The sequence below is a fragment of the Aspergillus mulundensis genome, assembly GCF_003369625.1.
Source record: "Aspergillus mulundensis strain DSM 5745 chromosome Unknown scaffold_15, whole genome shotgun sequence".
NCBI lineage: Eukaryota > Fungi > Ascomycota > Eurotiomycetes > Eurotiales > Aspergillaceae > Aspergillus > Aspergillus mulundensis.
The window spans coordinates 502,134-520,266 of record NW_020797903.1 but is presented as its reverse complement, the minus strand read 5'-3'; the positions used below and the strand labels follow the sequence as shown (position 1 = coordinate 520,266).

Below are 18,133 nucleotides of genomic sequence, written 5' to 3'. Positions count from 1 at the left end.
CCTCCCAACAATCCCCCCCTGGCTCGCAGACTTCACAGCCCGCCCGTCCACCCCATCGCCAGACGAACCAATGACCCGTCCGCTCCTGAGCTTCCTCGTCCACGCACCAAGCACATACCTCGACTTCGTCCTCCCGCTGCTTGACAGACGTCTAGAGCGTCCAGCCGAAACCCCAACCCTAGATAAACCCAAAAGGGGGCAGATCGAGTTGGACTTGAATGTTGAGCAGACCCTCGCGCTGGACATCTACGCGCACTGGTCCGTGCTCATGATCCTCGTCGGCGAGGAGAGCTGGTGGATTGGCAAGTTGCCCGATATCACGCTGGGCGGCATGGTCGCTGCGTTTGGGGATGATTTTGTGGGCAGGATTTGGGGCTCTGCTGGGGAAAGGGCTGGGGCTGGGGCTGGGGCTGGGGCACCTGCAGAGGGGGAGGGCGAGGGCGAGTGGTGGCCGCGGAGCATGTTGCGGATTGAGCGGGAGATTGGGCGGTATCGATGAGGAGGGGAGCATCTAGCATCCATTGCGGCTGGCGTTGGGTTTATACAACAATAAAATAGAGGGCGTTGGGGCGTTAATAGGCCTGACGGACCTGGCCAGAGTATAACGCTGTTACGAGTAATGAATCTCCCAACTAAGCGAATGTGGTCCCCGTTGTACCGTATATCCTGCTTTTTGTCAGAGCAGACCACACCATACCATCCATAGATGTATGGGTACCGCAGCCGGTCATAAACCGAAGCTGACACCTGCATCAGCAAATCATACTAAAGCGAGGCCAGTTTGAGGCTGAGAACGCCCGAGATATCCCTTGATTCGTGTTCAGGTGCAAGTAATACCGCATCGATGGGATGGACCTCGAGTAGATGAAATGGCTCATCCAAACAACTCCATCCAAGAGGCCAAACAACCCTGATACCCTGAATCATGGAAGCAGACCCAAATAACCCAGGGATAACCCTTCAAATCAAAGACTATCATAGCCACATGCAACAGCGTATCCCATCTCATCAAAATCCTCCTCCCCCCCTTCACCAACAGCATTGATCCTAGCGATCCCCGGGGCGTTAAATATCACTACTACTACTACCAACAGCATTGAAACCCAAATTGCCCGACCCTTCGGTAATAGGGCAGCACAGGTTTTACCATACACATCAGGCCAGTCTTCTGCTTCCGGTGCCGGACCCTCGCGTTCTGGAACCGGGAAGGTTAAAAAAAATTAACGACGGGGGTTTCAGCTGGTCAGATTGCGCGGAAGATATCTGAGATGGAGAATGCAACGTATCTGCAGCAACAAGCAACGGCAATAGACAGCGTTGAGCGCATGATGATTCAAATTTACGTAGCTTGACATGGTTCAATTACATGCTACGACTCGGTTCTACACGTCGCGGTGCGGTCGTATGGCTACTCGAACCGTGTAGGCGTAAGGATAGCATAGTGCAATATAGGTCTATCTTACTGAATGCAATTAGAAACACAGAAGTCTGGCTTTTGAAAACTACCTACTATTCCCTATCCTAAAGCGTATTCGGGTTTGACTAGCCTGGTGCGCAAAACCCCCGAACAATAACTAAGCACACGAAGCAATAATGTATAGTATTGTACTCCGAAAGAATCGAGTACCTATGCAAGATCAATAGTGATGAGGTCCGCCTAACCAAACACCCTATCAAGACAGCAACCGCTAAGGGCTAGATTCGGCCACGTCCTTGGTCTAGTCAACGTCCACTTGGGGAAAGTCGTTGAGAAGCGCGGAGAAACTGTCGTCTATCTCGACATAACCGTGTTCGCCAGCCCTGGCCACTGCCTCGTCAAAATAAGCCACAGCGCTAGCTACCACGTCGGCCCCCTCTGTGGTACCGTAAACATCCTCTGCGGGCACGTCGTTGAGAGCAGCGGGTGAACCTTCGTCTATCTCGAATTCACCATCAGGGTCTCCCACACTGGTATTGGAACTCAGGTCCATAGGTATCACGATGGCATTGAAATGGGGGCTATCTTCCGATGAGTTCGAGTCAATAGCAGCCACAGTGTCAGAGTCCACGTTGGCATTGGTATCAGAGTCTACCACGCTGGCATCGAAATCAGGGCGATTCTCCGGAGATTGTGAGGCAGAAGCAGGCACAGTGTCAAAGTCCACGTTGGCATCGGAAGTCAAGTCTCCCACGCTGGTATCGGAAGTCAAGTCGACCACGCTGGCACCGAAATGAGGGCCATTTTCCGGAGACTGTGAGTCGAAAGCAGCCACAGTGTCAGAGTCCACGCTGACATCGGGATCAGGATTATATTCCAGGAAGGCCGCTTCGAAAGCAGCCACAGTGTCAGGGTCCACGCTGACATCGGGTTCAGGGTTATATTCCAGGAAGGCCGCGTCGTTAGCAGCCACAGCATCAGCGACTACACTGACATCGGGGTCAGGGTTATATTCCAAGAAGGCCGCGTCAGCATCAGCCCCAGCATTAGGCTCCAAACTGGCATCGAGATCAGGGTCATATTCCAGTAAGGCCGTGTCAAAAGCAGCTCCAGCACTAGCTTCCACGCTGGCATTGGGATTGGTGCTGGTGTCCAGCAAGTCCGCGTGAATAGCAGCCACAGCATTAGCCACGATATCGGTATCAGGGTCATCTTCCGATAACGCCGCCGGTGCCGAACTTTGATCATTTTGTAGTTGAGGGCCATGATGCGCTTGTGGGCTTCCGGTAGGCTCAGGAGCCATCGGGGGTAGGCTTGGTGGGAGAGGAGACACATCTACATCACTCAAGTCAGTGCGAACAAGAAACGCTGGAAGGGAGACATACAAGGATCCGGGACTGCGATGGATGGAAACCTTGTCCGCCACATGGTCGCCCAGCGCTGCTCGTCAGTCTCGGGCCGGGGCGCATCCTCATTCACACATCGCCTCCGTCCGGAGTAGTGGTAGGCGGGGGAGACGTGGTTGTGGGCGAAACAGGTGCCGCACACGTATTCATAGTGGACATTTCTCATGTGCGTTCTGGAAGCCCTGTGGTTAGTACAGCTGGACAGCGTGAATGGAGGGTGTACTTGCGTGACGCCAACGATAGTCCCGAATCCTTGCCTGATGCAGTTCGAACGGATCTCCCCATACGTGGCGAGCTGGTGTTTGCGGTAGACGCAGTCGAGCAAGCGTGGGGGTCTATAGACCGGGGGCAGAAAGGTGTAACTATGTCCAGGGGGAGTGTGGTTCTCGCTCATTGCTGATACAATTTATAGATACTAGTAGTTGGGACGAATATAATCAGGCGGTGCGAATGCAGCGGATTGTGAGTCTAGGAGGAGTTGTCTCAGAAGATGGAGTCGAACAGGAAGGCGAGGAAGGAGCAACCGCCAGGCTCACCTGGGCACATCCCTCATGGCAACTGCTCTGTCCGAGGAACTATTAGCAGATGAATATCGTAGGAATGATTCGTGCTTTCCTGGTGGTTACCTTTCATGCCCGTGAACCAACAGCGTTAAGGCTGACAACGGCAGTTAGGGCTGGCATCTAGAAGCCATACTGGAGGTAAGACACTATATTACTGCAGGCTTAGGTTAGGATAGTCTGCCAATAGCGACACGAATCAGGGGCTGCATTGGTCCATGGATATGTTTCCAAGCTTCTTCTCACTCGCACCAGACCGATCAAGATGCGTCTTACCACTCCTTACCAGGCCTCGACCATGTCTGCCAACTTCTTATGGCTAACCACTTTGCCAGCATGTACGCCCTGACATAGCCAACAACACGCTTTACAACGTTTGCAGATGGCATTGCTTCCGCCACATAAAGCTCTGCATCGCCGGCCGCAGAGACCTAGCCAGGTATGTGCAAAAGTGGTTCCATCTCTGGGACAGCCTTCTGGTGCGGCGCTTGACCATCTGGAGAGAAATACATGGCGAGAAACAAGAGGCGAGATGGCCGTTGATGAGGGATTTCCTGCGGGCATCAACCACTCAGACAGTGTGGAAGAATTGACAAATGTCCATCACTCCTACGACTTCTTCACGATGATATAGTCGGTCGCATCGCATTTCCTGGGAGCCGTGCCGACTCTACTTGAGCGTCTCATTGCCCTCGAGGGTCTTGTCTGGGCTGGTTGGACCTTATCATTTCCAACTATACTGAGCGTCCTGAAGAAGAATTGCAAACGGCACAACATGCTGTCCAAACTACCCAGTTTCCCCTACGACACCATCTCAACGAGCCGTGACATCGATGCGAGTTCAGCCTGGCAACAACCCCAAAGCTCATCATCATACCGCCAGACCCTAACACACTGCCCGGAATGCACCGAAATTAACCAGGAAGCCCTTCTCAAGATCATCAAGCTGGCTTTGGGCCTTAAACATGTGGACATCAAGCGGCGAGACCAATGTTGCCTTTGATACACCGATCCTCGAGCGCATCACGAGAGCAGACTAGATTGACTTGCTTCTTCAGGCAACAATCATCAAATTGAAGAATACTAAAAGCTCAATATCCGGCTCCCTGCACCTACTCACAAAGCCCAGCTCGACATAGCATTAACCGCATAATAACATATTTCTCGGGCCCTTGAATCCCACATCCACTCTCGCAGCTCCGCATTATTCAGCTCTGGGAAGTCTAAAGCTCCTGCGAATGGTCGTGATAGAAGATTGCCAGTCTTCATGCCTCGCGTCGCCCGGCTCGATCCGGACTTCGCCGATCAAGAGGAGAAACAGAACCACGGTGACGGCGCAGCATGGGCTCACCAGCAGCCTGCACGGCCTGCAAAGATCCATTTTTCAGCGGGGAGCCAGAGCAGCCATCGCTCTGAGCGTGGTACCCAGGCAATTCTGGAGCATCGCTGCGAGACCGGACCCTGCAGAGGTTATCCCTCATTGGACCGGATGTCTACAACAACAAGAGAGCTCATCGAGGAACATTTCCAATCTCCTACCCATCTGCATCACTCCAAGGGCGGTAGCTATGTGGTCGCAGATCAGTGCTGACTGCATTTCTCTCGATAGGATACCCTGTCATTAAGCCGATCGGCCGAAGGATTCTACGGTCACTTCCCCGTTTCTTGATACGTCTTACGGCATTGGCTGCCCTGACGGGTGCTCCAGCGCTTGAGAGTTTCTTTGTTGCACGCCAGGTCGGATCACGGTGTACAGGCAGCATTACCGATACCATAGGGTATGTCCAGCGCAGCCCTGGTGCTCCTTCTCGACTATATCTAGCCCGGGTCAGTATTGCTACGGTACGCAGAAGGGGCGTTCGATGGGCTAGGGCAGGCACCTCCGCTGAATCTGACGAGAAAGAGGATCGCCGCCAGACGCTGCTTGTATTCGCCTGTTCTCTTTGTTCTGCGCGGGGCATGGCATGGGTGTACCTACTAGGTGATGGACAGGATTTATGCATATACAGGAAGATCCAATCCGAAGTATACAGATAGCGCTTGGGAATGCTACCATGGGTCAAAATTAGCTATGCAACTTGGTCTGCCCTACAACCTCTTGCTCCTGCTACGCCACCAACCATCCCCTAATTATCTAATTTAACATCCCTGTCAGCATCATCATGTCGCAGGCAGATTCACAGCGAGAAAACTTGGCCACACAGTGGCGCCGTCTACGGGGTGAAGACAGATCAGCAAAAATGCGGTGTGACGGCTGCCAGGCAGTGTGACGACCTTGACCTACCGGTTCGTTGGAAAGAGTGAACCCTAGTCTCAGGTGAATATCCTGATTCATTAGGAGGGATTGCCGCAGCGCTGGAGTCGCAGCTTCCGCTTTGAAGCTCGGGCATCCCAGGTTTCCTTTCAACTCACAGTTACTCTCCAAGCACCAACCATTGCAGCCCACCATGCTGTCTGTTTCTTCTCTTTACTCACCGTGGACATGGGTGACCACGGCTCTTCTGGTAGGAGACAGTCACATCCTGGCCGCAGTATCTACTCGCCCAATCTAGTACCTCATCAGCCGCACCATCTACAACATCTACTTCCACCCTCTTTCAATCTTCCCCGGCCCCAAGCTCCGGGCAGCGACTCGCCTGGCGTGGGTGTACTCGATGACCAGCGGTGCCAACCACCGCAACATCAAAAGGCTGCATGAACGCTACGGACCCGTCGTGCGCGTCGCCCCGAACGAGCTCTCCTTCATCTCCCCCAGCGCGTGGCAGGACATCTACACCAAGGGCCCATCAAACAAGGGCCTCGTACGCGCCGAAACAGTGTCTGATGCAGCCGGCCCAAAGCACATCTTCGCCACGCATAACGACAGCCACACCCGTCTCCGCCGGAAGCTCATGCAGACGCTGTCCGAACACGGCGTGGCCAAACACGAGCCCCTGATCCAGGGGTACCTCAACACGCTCATCGCCAAGCTGCATCGGGAAAGCGAGGACGGCCGCCTGGTCAACATCAACGACTGGATCAACTGGTTCGCGTTCGACATCATCGGCGACCTCGCGCTCAGCGAGTCCTTCCACCAGCTCGATAACTCCGCGCCAGACGGCTGGATCGTGCTGCTGACGACGTACATCAAGGGCTTGCTGGTCTCGTTCTGTCTGAACTACTACTGGCCTCTGAATCGCGTGCTCCCGACCCTCGCGCCAAAGACCTACCAGCGCCTGCAGAACCAGTTCATGGACCCGATCCACGAGAAGATCAACCGGCGCCTTGCGCGCCCGGACGCCGAGCACCTCGATGATATAATTGGATCGTGCATGCCGCATGCCAACGGCGGCAAGATGCTGATGGACCCGGAGTACCTGACCGGCACCATGGCGGTGCTTCTCGCCGCGGGCAGTGAGACCGCGGCGACGGCCTTGTCGGCGGTGATGAATCTGCTTGTTAACAATACGCGCGCCATGCAGAAGCTCTGTGCGGAAGTGCGAGCCATTCCCACCAGCCAAGAACTCACCCTCGCTGCAGTCTCGCAGATGCCGTATCTCGACGCGGTCATCACAGAGGGTCTCCGTCTCTGCCATCCGATTACGTGGTCCATTTCACGCCTCACCCCGGCGACTGGCTGTGTGATAGGGGACTGGTTTGTGCCGGGAAACGTAAGGTCACACTGCATTGCGTCGTTCCTCTACTAACTGCCCAGACCCACGTCAACATCCTCCACTACGCCGTCTACAACTCGGACACGCACTTCCCCAACGCCCACGAATTCCTACCGGAGCGCTGGCTCGGCGAGGACGCGCCCGACCAAAGCAGCAACGCCGCGTTCCAGCCCTTCAGCATGGGCGGCCACAGCTGTCCCGGTCGGTACATGGCGCACGCGGAGATGCGGCTTCTTCTCGCGCGGCTCCTGCACGATTTTGATATAGTCCCGTTGAATGTGTTCCGCTGGCAGGATCAGCAGAGTTATTTGACTTGGCTAAAGAGGCCGATGCTGGTGAGGTTGAGACAGGTTAGGTAGGGTAGGGGAGGATTAGGGATGAGGACGAGTTATGTACATGTGCTGAGTGCCATACCCGGACATGCCCTTAATTAGGTTGTTTAGAGCAGGTTACAGGACCTTGCGCTGCTTCTTTCTGTCTGTTTTCTATCTGAATGAGTGCTTGCCTGTTCTCAAATCTTCTGCTTCTTCTGCGCTGTCAACGACGATGGTATAGCACTCACATTGCCAGTATCAGTATCTTCGGCCTTGTTTCGGGTTTACCTACATAGTACCATCGCAACTGCTGCTCACCAAGCAGCTTCTCAATCCTAATCACAAGTCCTCCATCTCAAAAGAACCTGCAATGGACCCTGCTTCCCAAGGCTGGAAGCAGCGAGACCCCAACCCACTCGCCTCCGCGTAACCCTTTCCATTCCAATTGTTGTTCCTGGCGCATTGCATTGGGTCCATTGAGGCTCGCATCCAAGAGAAGAGACGAATCGCCCGCTTGGTATCCATACCTCCCCTAGGCCCTCCAGTCCGCTCTCGGCGCTTACCTCCACAGGGCGTAGGCGTCGGATGCTCCCTGGAAAGCCGCGTGCGTCCGACTTTCCCAGCCCTTCCGGTTGATTCTATGGTAGTCCTACATCGAAATCGGGTTTGTGGACCCGAGGTCCACGGCTGCGCTGTAGCATGCGTGGATATGGATATGGTCTAGTGATATGTCTCTGGTGTGGACGTGGACGTGGACGTGGACGTGGACATGGACATGGACATGGACCTCCATCTCCCGAAGCTGTGCGGTGCTCCCGTGGATCAGTTATCCGCAACCCAACCGTGCCCCTGCAGGGTACCTGGGGTATGTATGGTAGAATGGTATGGTATAGGCTATAGAAGCGAGTGTCGACTATGGTAGTCCCGAACGAATAGAGAGTCCTCGCATCTACCTAACCTTAAGTCTGTATACCTCGCGCCTCAACCCGACCCAAGCCCCGGTCTGGGCTCGCCCTCTAAGGTTGATCTCCGCCGCTTCCTGTCCTGTTGATTCCCGATACCATGGTAGTGCTCTGTCTGCGGCTGGACAGCATGGAGGGGGGCAAAAGTATCAACCCTTGGTCTTGGATCCGTCCACTTCAATCTGGTTTCCGTCAGGATGATAGTTATAGTGCCTGCGCAGAGCTAACCCTCGAGATAGTTTCCATAACAACATCCCGAGAAACTACCGCGCCATATCTACACATATTAGCCAAGGCCCCAATAAACCGGAGAAGAGAGGAGAGGCCAAGCATACCCATGACACTTAACATCCCCCACCAACCTCTGCGCAAGATCCATAATCACGCCCGTCCCGGCTCCTACGACCGCCGGACTCTGGCATAGATATGCCCACACCTGGGTTGCGGTCAGTTCGTCGGCAGTGGTAAGATGCGAGGATAGCTCGAGGAGCCTGTTGAGCGTCTTCTTCGATACATTGAGGAGTTCGTCTTCGCCATTTCCAGACGGCGACGGCGACGGCGACAGCGACGAGGATTCGCCGTAGAGGCGGCAGACTGACGCGGTTAGGGTTAGGGCGTGGCCGTCCGGGTGCCCGCATTCGCTTTCGCATTCGGCGCGGACGGTGCTGGTGCCCAGGGCCGAGCGGACGTGGTCTAGGCACGGTCCTTCCAGGCTACAGTGACATTCAATTAGTTCTGCGGTCCAAGCCGCCCTGGGAGAGACGAACCTGAGGATGAAGTTCATGCCCGTCACGACATCACACTGCCCGTCCTGCCACCCCGGGCCATGCTGAACCGAACCAGGACTCTGGCTCTGACTCAGACTGCCACTGCCACTGCCATTCCTGTTTCCGTTTAAGGCGTCATCAAGAACAACGAAGCGCTTGTTGTAATGAACATCTTGATGAACGCAGACTGTGGCTGTTGGTCCTGGCTCTAGCTCCGGTTCCGGCGGGGAATCGAGGTCGTCTCGGCGAGAAGAAACGTGGACGTCAAACACCGGCGTCGGCGGAAGAGATATCACATTCCGCTCGATGACCTGCCGCAGCCATTGGACCTCAGCAGTAAGCTTCTTCGTCTCGGCGGTTAGATCGGATCGAGCGGTGCGCAGGTGCAGAACTTCATTCTCGAGGGATTTGATGTAGTCTTCTTTTCGCTGGCGGTAGGTTCTGCCTCTGTTAGTTGGCGCCTTCGAAAGGAGACAAGGGATAGGGATACTGCTGCGCCCGCCGGACCTGCTCCCTGCGTCTTATGGCTGGGTCACTCGAGCTACTGGCGTCGTCTGCAACTGGTGAGTTAGGGTAGGACATAGACGCAGGACAACGGAAACCTCATACCCTTAGACGACCACTTATTCGTGAAAGCCTTGAATCTGTCCATCCTTACTCTCCTGGAAGATTTGATAAAGGTGGCCGTTAGACATGTCAGCTGAAGCGTGGATGGTAATGCGAGATGAGGTAAGCCCTGCATGAAACCCCAGCCAATGAGACAAAGCACACGTCGTGCTACCTGGAGTTGTGATATCACTGGAGGAGTTTCTGATCCAGCGTTAGACGGATTGCGGATCGAACTCGGAATATAGATACAGGGCCCAGAGTTCTGCGGGACCGTTAATGCATCGTGGAAGTCATTCATCGGACGCTTGGAAAAGCAAGCGGCTGATGATGAAGCAGAGATTTGGGGAATTGTCCTCAAGTGGAGGGAGACCATGTCAAAAATGTTGGCGTGTTAGCCCTGGTATGGCCGTTTCAAGGACTTAGGGCTCGCTTTCTGGGCTAGTGACCCCGGCGATATGTCTGTTTACGAATGCCCACAGACCCCTACAGCAAGAATAGCTGTGTACCATAGCTGATATACGGTCCAAGAGTGGCAACCCGCTACGGTCTAGTGATACTCATCAAACTCCCAATCTGGGTCTCGTCTCAATGCCCTACCATCGCCACGTCACGTGAGCAAGCAGTAGAAGAATCAGCAACGATCGCCTGCAAGAACCGTCGATAATCCCTCTAAACTCTCGAATCGAGAGGTAACCTGGGTTAAGTCGAAGCTAGATTGCGGTAATGGGTAAAGCACAAAGTATAGAAGACGCCGACCGCGAGGGAGAGGGACCTCGAGTCAAGCGTCCCCACCTGGGAAACGAGAACGAGCTTGAAAATGCCGGCGCCGCTGCCATTGCCATTGCCGCATGCTCTTCACGCACTTTCCCGGTTGTAACTTCGTAACGTGCTTTGACTTGAGGTGAGGTGCTGACGTATGGATGCCGATAGAACACCCCAGCACCACAGAGGAGGAAACCGACAGTGATGACTCGGATTCAACCAGGTCCAGCCAGTTTGAATCTGATTACTCCTCGTGCGGAAATACCCTGAACCGCGAGCTGCTTCGCCGGAAGCAAAGCAGGCTGCGGATGAAGCTAAAGCAGCTAGAAAACACAGAGCCCTGTCCGAGCAAGGACCGGGAGTTTCTAACCCGAGCCTCAAGGTTGACGTGGTCCAGAGCGACCTCAAAGCAACGCCGCAAGCCGTAGACTTCGCGCTCAACGTCTTGACGGACTGTGGGCCGCTCATGCGGCGACGGATCGCAGATCTCGAAGCTGAAATAACGCACCTGCGCGAATTTTCCAAGAGGTCTTCCATTGGGGCTGACGAAGCCGAAGTCAAGAGACTCAGGGCGGGTAGACGGCAAGCGAGAGCCGAGGCAGCGCGGCTGAGGGAGAGAACCACTCGCTGAAGGGACGGGTAACGGCGTTGCAGGATTGGAAGGATAGGTCCAGGGCGCGGAGGAAGCACCTGGAAGCTGAGTTTAGGGATTTGCGGGGGCAGTTGGAGGTCGCAAGGAGGACGTTGGATAAATGGAGGGGGAATATGTGGGCGATGCTTGGTGGTTGAGTTGCGGTGGTACGTTGTCCTTGAATTGGAAATAGAGACTCTGATGTTACCTGTCTTTGAGAGATAGAAAGAAGTGCCTCTGAGGATTGCGGCGGCTCGATTTAATATGGTTTGTAGTCGAGAACTCGGGCCGGTGCGGTTCTGTTAAATTGACCAAACGCAGTCCTCATGCTGCGGTCTCCTCGATTCATGACATTAAGCCAGATGGGGACGGTGGAGGAGAAGATTCACTTGCCTTTGCAGCTCCCGCCAGAGCTGATATTTAGCCCATCATCTCTGCACTGAGTCCCAGCATCCGAGAATACGGATAAAGAAAGTTTCGTTTAAGGATGGCATCGATTGCTGTCTGCATTTTCGTCGCCGTGAGATTTGGCTGATATCGACCATAATAGACTGCTGATGGAGTGGTTTGTTAGGGTGTACACCCTGTTTATCGAGACTGCAAGCTAGGGTTAGCAGCCACCAGTCAGACATCGAGCGGTTTCCATGAACGTATCAGTGCGACCTTCAAGTGCGCAGAGAGATATTCAAATGTTTCTGCACAATTGCTCAGGAACGCTCGGATGCTTTGGTTGGAGTTTGAGGTCCAACTGCCAACCTCGCAGCATGAACAGCATCGCGAATGGGGGTAGAAGAGGGTGTTTCAAGGCAGATGTCCAAATCACACGAAATCTTCCTCAATACCTCTTTTGGATATATGTGGTATACCTCGCTTGCGCAGAGCAATCTTCACCGATGAGTCCCGGTCGAGCACCGCGGTATCCCGGATATAGCCTGCGCAGGAAACAACGCTTGAGCTGAGGTAAGAGAGAACCATGCACGCCCTCTGGTCACAGGATAGTACAGTGTTGGCTGACAAGCCGCTGCAGTACTGAAGGTTTTCAGGAAAATCTAGGAACTCCTGGGGATGGCTGAGTCTCGTGGTATCTATGGGCATCCATGCCCTCAAAGCCTGAAGCGGCATGGACTGTTCTGAATGGCCATGTCGCTTGTACACTCTGGAGAAGGTTTTGTGCCTTGTGCCGGGTTTTGTGGTATACCATACGTTGCGCAAAAGATCCGCCGCGGTCAACTCGGTAGAGGAAATCAAGTGGACGCATTGCATTGATAACGCCCGGAGCACCATGTCCAATGCTTCGTCTGCTTGTTTCCAACCAGTCGCCGGTAGGCTGTTCATAAAGCTCACTGGAATAACACGCACGGCTTAGTATTGTTATCTTGTACCTATATTCGCTCCAGTCCCGTTGCGGTAACTGGGACATTGACAAAGCGGCTGGCTCGAATCAAACGTGGAAAGCTGTACCAAGCAGACGCACAGCCTGTCACGATGGTGTTGCGCCAGGATAGGTATGTCTCGTGGGATTCCTGAAGAAGACTGCGCGGCTGGTAGACTAGTATGGGTACCTAGTTAGCTCGTGGACCGTAGTGGCATAAAGGCGGGACTGTAGGTGGCTTGGGCGAATTGCCGTCTCCAGGACCTTTGAGTTCCCCATGACGATTCAATCCCGAGTGGTATATGTTGGCCAGCATCCATACGTATCCAGCCGTGACGTCCATTAATCCTGGTTTGCCGCAGGCAACGCGAGGCTTAGAAGATTAACAAACTCTGCGTCTGTCTTCCCAAGCGGCTTTGGCCATCCCTTTGCAGGAGCAAGAGGACTAGAGTCTCGTTTGTCTCGTCTTCGAAGAATGCTGACTTGGTGGTTGAAAGATCAAAGGTAAGAGTGCGTCCACACCGCTGGCAATGGACACAGCTAGACACCGTGGTCCCATTACTGCCGGTGACTGCAAAGAAACATCCTCGCTTGATGCGCCGACATGAGTCGCGGCTGAGATTTGGCGGGTTAGTACCATAAACAAAGTAACAAAAGAGGACATCGGTAACAGAAATGCTAAATTGACCTAGACTGCAAATGTACAGAAATAGAAAATAGGACGATGACCAAAACGCCTTTATTGCTGACCGACTCATCCCCACCTTCAACCCACCAGCCCCCGAATATCGTTTCATGGCTTCTGCATTTGCCGGCTGGCTCAGTACAGGTGCTTCACTGATTCGAGCCACGCCGCCGCACCATGTCTGCGGGTGCTTAATTCGAATGCAACTTGCGCACCCGGCTAACGCCCTCGTAGAGCGTTCGGTCCACCGCGGCCGCAACGGTCAGCGTTCCACCAACAATCGCGCAGACCCCCGTCAAAAAGCCGGTGAAGGTCTTTGGCCGGGCTTCGCGGTTGATAACCTTCATCGGGGAGATGTCGTAGTTGAAAAACACGCCGGGGATACCGCCGGCAGCGTGGATGCGCTCCTTGTGTGCTTCATCGGAGGCGTCGCCGCCCCGTAGCGAGCGCTTGTGGGAGGTTACGCTGTATTGGTGCGTTTCGATGGAGCCTTGGGAGCCTGCGCTCAGGCCTTGGGCGCCCAGGGGTGTCGTTGTGTCTGCCGCGGCGTGGAGAGAGCTCGAGTACAATGGGTCCCAGCCGAGAGGGAGATATGATGTGGAGACGACCTTGATGAAGTACATGAAGCTGTAGGCGGGCTCGGGGGCTTCCTGAGAAGTGCTGTCGAGCGGGTTGGTGTGGTGGTGGTCCGTCCATTGCCAGCGGTCGCTCAGCTCGTCTGGGAGTTGAGGGCCAAAGCGCAGGCTGTGGATGATGTGCGACATGGTGTGCTGCTGGTCGGCGGGAAGACCGCGCTCCTCGTAGTTTGCGATGTCATGGATGTGCATGTTGTTCGCGGAGAAGGATCGGCCTGGCGCGACGTGGAAGTTGCCGACGACCTTGTTGACGCGAATCACACCCTCCAGGCGGCATCCCTCGCGGCGCTGCGCGTCAATTCGCTCGGCGTAGTGCTCGCGCTCGCACTGCTCAATGTTGGTTCCCTTGCCGAAGCCCCATTGCTTCTGGGCGTACGCTTCGCGGACCTCGTCACAGGTGCTGCAGCATCCGGGTTTGATGGCGTTGGGGGGTGCGGGCGCGCCGCCGCATTCGCCGCAGTAGTCCGGGTCGAGGTGTTTGGCTTCTTCGGCGTGGAGTTGCAGGGCCTGGACGTCAAGGACACGGCCGCCCTCCGCAGCAGGCGCAAGGCGGACCTTGTTCACGCCGTGCGCGACACCAACTTGCTGCTCGCCCGAGACGTCCATAACATCCAGCGTCGTGAGCTCACAGGGAAGACGCGGGAATGTGATGTTCAGGTGGATTTCCATCTTCTCTCCTCTGGACTTATCGACGACCAGCTCGGGCATCACTGCCACCCGCCTGTAGTCCAACCATTCTCCCCACGTAAGCCATATTATGATAAGCAGCGAGGCGATTGTGATGATTCCTCCGGACGTCGTGCGGATGCGTGCTTCGTCGACTGTTTTGGCGAAGGCGTCGAGCCTCGTGAACCGTGATTTGGCCGGCATGGCTTATGGCTTCAATCGATCGACGATCATACGGGTGCAGATGGAATTGTATCCTAGTCCGGCTAGGCTGTAAAGAGCGTCTAGGTGGAATTGAATGTCAGCCGAGGTGGTCTCAAATCCAGAAGCAGTGAAGTAGCCATTCGAGGATCTACAAAGGATCCTCGAGAGTAAGCCGAGGGATTGCACCCACCTGATCTGAGCAGGCCGTAGACGCCAATGGCCAATTGTGTATACCGGGAGATCTCCCTGGTCCTTGACTGCGTGAAGGTGTCTAGGAGTTGCGCTGGATGAATTGGAGAGTTTGGCCGACGTTGTTTCTCTCGCTGACTCGAGAGGAGAAGACACGTAACGCGTAATCTATTTGTGTGTCGGGAATTCCAGGCGCGTACTGGTATTACCCAGAGGACAGACTGCATCTCACCATTGGCTGACGTCCGGACCCACCTTTCTCTGCCCCGCCGTGCCTGGATTCCGTCACGTGCTTTGAGCCCCATCGGCGCCTATTCACGTGACGGGGCTTCTGCCTGCAGAAATGATTCAGGCGGACGTCACTTTTTTGCTTTGACTCCGCTGTCGTTCCTCGCGCCTCAGACAGGAGGTTGCTTTGTCTCGGTCGAAATATAGAACATCAGCAAGTCTTTCTTTATCGCCTTCTTTCATCGACCTTGCTCCCTCACATGCCGATCGACTTGTCGAAACACTAAGGCGCTCTGCGCTTTGTTTGCTCTGCGCAGCCCGATTTTCACCTCGACGAGCGACCATCTTCTACCCTCCGATATTTTTCCGTCCTTTTTACCTCCGCATACCTGAAATCTCCAACTCCTACAAGATGATGAAAAGAGGCAGAGCGTCTCGCGGCCGCGCGACGAGCACTCGCAGTTCGACTAGTGATCGCGGGGGGATTCGCAAGCGGAGCGGTGCCCCTCCGACAAAGACCGACCGGGATGGCGATTTGGCGATGGGTGCAGGCGCAGGCGCTATTCGTGGACAGAGAACTCGTGGAGGCCCTGGTCGACCTACCCCCTCCGGGCGAACACACGCTCTCGACAGGAGCATCAACCAGATTCAAAAAGCTCTATCGACCTCGGGTGCCCAAGCGAACATTCGACAAGGCGGTCGCGGAGGACCGTCAGAGCAGGTCGCTATCCGTGGGTGGAAGCAGAGCAAGGCCGCATCCAACCGTGATGGTGGCGTCGAAAGCCTGATCGCCTTTCTCGAGAAAAAACTCACACCTCCCGATTCGAAATCTGGCCCCCGCGTAAAAATAAACAAGGTATGTGCAACACTGCTGAACTGGCGGCCACCGACATGAACACAAATTACCAACGCCCACCTCTCCTTTCCGATATGTTCTCGTTTTCAAGGATGGTACCCTCCAGAACGACGATCGGCGGATGCTCAGGCAATATGGGCGTTATGTTTATTTGGATGGCTGCAGTTTTCAAGGTCTCTTACGCCTTGCTAACGTTGATTAGTCGCGGGTTGAGGGCGACGCTCTGATAGTGTCCGTCCGACCGGAATCACTAGAGAGAATGCTTCAGCTTAATGGTTTTTCGTTTGCAGGAGCGCCTCTTGCCGTCGAAAAATTCGACCAGGCATCAGCTCCTTTGTTGAACTCCGTACCGGCGCAGAACGGTACCACGCCGTCCACTGCAGACACAAAAGCGAAAATGACAGCGATACTGGGGAAGCGATACTACCAAGACTCCAAACTGCTCGATCTGTCCAAGCTGGGCACCGATCCGGACTTGGTGGCTATGGGGATATTTGGCACGACTTCTACCGAATCCAAGTTCTTCCCTGCGCTCATGAAGGTGTGGGAGCTGAACTTTGATAACACTACAGCGCGGCGTGAGGCTGTCGAAAGTGTCAGTCTCGCTGACAATCAGCTCGCCAACATCACCGTCGTCACCACTCTTTCTCAAACCTTCCCCGACTTGAAGAACCTCGATCTCTCGAACAATAACTTTGCCGACGCTCAGGCGCTCATTGGATGGCGATGGAAATTCCGGAAACTACAGTTCCTCGATCTCACTGGCAACCCTTTCAGCGCCGATCCTACGTTCAAGGATTCCATGCTCAAGTGGTATCCGGAACTCAAGATCCTGAACAACACCCAGGTTCGCACCGATGAGGAAATCGCTGCGCAAAAGAAAACGCCGATCCCCGTCCGAGCTCCTCATTTCCACGACGAAGGCCAAATCGCGGAGAACTTCATTCGTGCGTTCTTCACCGGCTACGACGGCAATCGCGCCGATATTCTCAACGGCTTCTATGACACAACCTCCACTTTCTCACTTAATGTCAATACATCCGCCCCGAGGGCGTTACAAACCGAGCCCGCTCCTTGGGACCCGTATCTCAAAAAGAGTCGGAACCTCCTCAAAATCAGTCATCTACCCGCGAGAATGTCTCGCACATATACAGGCGTGGAGAAGATCCGGGAATTATGGACGGCGCTTCCACCAACGAGGCATCCCGACATTGTGGCCCATCCCGAAGAATGGCTCATTGAATGCTTCCCGATTCCTGGGCTGCCGGATATGACGGGTCAGAGTTCGACCGGCGTTGGTGGATTCCTTATTATGGTGCACGGGAAGTTTGAGGAGGACAATTCAGGGAAGGTCGAGACTCGAAGTTTCGACCGCACATTTATTCTCGGGCCGGGCAATGGCGTAGGGGGGATCAGGGTTATCAGCGATGTGCTATGTCTGCGAGCATATGGCGGTAATGAAGCATGGCAACTCGAACCTCAACCTGCTGCCGCTCCACCAGCAGCAGTCCCTGCTGCGGCCCCCGCGGCGAATCCAGCCGCGCCTGTAGGCTACGGTCTTCCAGCCCCCGGCAAGACCGATGCCCAAGTGCAACAAGAGCAGTTAGTGATGCAGCTGAGTACCAAAACAATGATGACCCTGCAATACTCGGAACTCGCACTTTCGGGGAACAGTTGGAACATGGAAGCTGCTCTGAAAAACTTCCAGGAGCTGAAGGTAAGATCCCGCAAATGCATTTGTTTGATAATGCTAACCACCTGGGTAGACTCAAGGTCAGCTACCTCCCGAAGCTTTTCTTCCTGGAGCTACGGCATAGTCCCCGACAACCATCACGCGATCTCTAAGATCTGCTCGGTATATGAGAGGAGGCGATTTTGGATGGTGCTATTTCTCTCACAATTTGATATTATTTGATGGATGCATGGCTTAGGCGAAATGGCTCAAGGATCATATTTGTTCAAATATCCCAATTGATTGTACTATAAAGACCACGAAGACACGTCATAGAGACGAGCGAGAATCACAGACCACATTGTCTTGCTCATTGACCGCAGTGTAGACCTGTACTCCGTAAGGTGGCTGACTTGGCGACGGGCGGGGACCGATCACTTCCCAAAGCTGGAGTTCCCGCCAACTCTCCGCACCAGAAGTTCAGACCATCCGCACAGCTCATCCCCGCTGAATCATTCCACGAAACGCAACAATACAGCGCATGT

General features: G+C 54.5%; 7 protein-coding genes across 7 annotated transcripts in view; 4 read left to right on the top strand and 3 right to left on the bottom strand.

The window, feature by feature from the left end:
- DSM5745_10482 (Zn(II)2Cys6 transcription factor domain-containing protein) overlaps window positions 1-499 on the top strand; it is a gene marked incomplete at both ends in the record, with an annotated part of 1,776 nt that extends 1,277 nt beyond the window's left edge. Inside the window, one exon of the mRNA XM_026752498.1 lies at window positions 39-499. Within this exon, the coding sequence (XP_026598941.1) occupies window positions 39-499 (461 nt within the window). The remainder of the gene's footprint in view (window positions 1-38) is intronic.
- A 1,219-nt stretch (window positions 500-1,718) lies between these two features.
- Window positions 1,719-2,989, bottom strand: DSM5745_10481 (uncharacterized protein; the record flags this gene model as incomplete). Its single annotated transcript, XM_026752497.1, has 2 exons — window positions 1,719-2,752; window positions 2,803-2,989. The coding sequence occupies 2 exons, from the start codon at window positions 2,987-2,989 to the stop codon at window positions 1,719-1,721; spliced, it is 1,221 nt and encodes a 406-aa protein (XP_026598940.1).
- Window positions 2,990-5,830: 2,841 nt separating this feature from the next.
- On the top strand, window positions 5,831-7,391 carry DSM5745_10480 (cytochrome P450; the record flags this gene model as incomplete). The annotated part of the gene is made up of 4 exons (XM_026752496.1): window positions 5,831-5,887; window positions 5,936-7,033; window positions 7,078-7,241; window positions 7,304-7,391. 4 exons carry the CDS (start codon window positions 5,831-5,833, stop codon window positions 7,389-7,391), a joined length of 1,407 nt encoding a protein of 468 aa, XP_026598939.1.
- A 1,265-nt stretch (window positions 7,392-8,656) lies between these two features.
- Window positions 8,657-9,661, bottom strand: DSM5745_10479 (bZIP transcription factor; the record flags this gene model as incomplete). Its single annotated transcript, XM_026752495.1, has 3 exons — window positions 8,657-9,017; window positions 9,080-9,520; window positions 9,570-9,661. The coding sequence occupies 3 exons, from the start codon at window positions 9,659-9,661 to the stop codon at window positions 8,657-8,659; spliced, it is 894 nt and encodes a 297-aa protein (XP_026598938.1).
- A 750-nt stretch (window positions 9,662-10,411) lies between these two features.
- DSM5745_10478 (uncharacterized protein) lies at window positions 10,412-11,081 on the top strand (the record flags this gene model as incomplete). The annotated part of the gene is made up of 3 exons (XM_026752494.1): window positions 10,412-10,561; window positions 10,619-10,682; window positions 10,729-11,081. 3 exons carry the CDS (start codon window positions 10,412-10,414, stop codon window positions 11,079-11,081), a joined length of 567 nt encoding a protein of 188 aa, XP_026598937.1.
- A 2,248-nt stretch (window positions 11,082-13,329) lies between these two features.
- Window positions 13,330-14,643, bottom strand: DSM5745_10477 (retrograde cargo receptor ERV46; the record flags this gene model as incomplete). Its single annotated transcript, XM_026752493.1, has 1 exon — window positions 13,330-14,643. One exon carries the CDS (start codon window positions 14,641-14,643, stop codon window positions 13,330-13,332), a length of 1,314 nt encoding a protein of 437 aa, XP_026598936.1.
- Window positions 14,644-15,472: 829 nt separating this feature from the next.
- DSM5745_10476 (mRNA export factor mexA) lies at window positions 15,473-17,733 on the top strand (the record flags this gene model as incomplete). The annotated part of the gene is made up of 3 exons (XM_026752492.1): window positions 15,473-15,916; window positions 16,119-17,633; window positions 17,683-17,733. 3 exons carry the CDS (start codon window positions 15,473-15,475, stop codon window positions 17,731-17,733), a joined length of 2,010 nt encoding a protein of 669 aa, XP_026598935.1.
- Window positions 17,734-18,133: the final 400 nt, after the last annotated feature.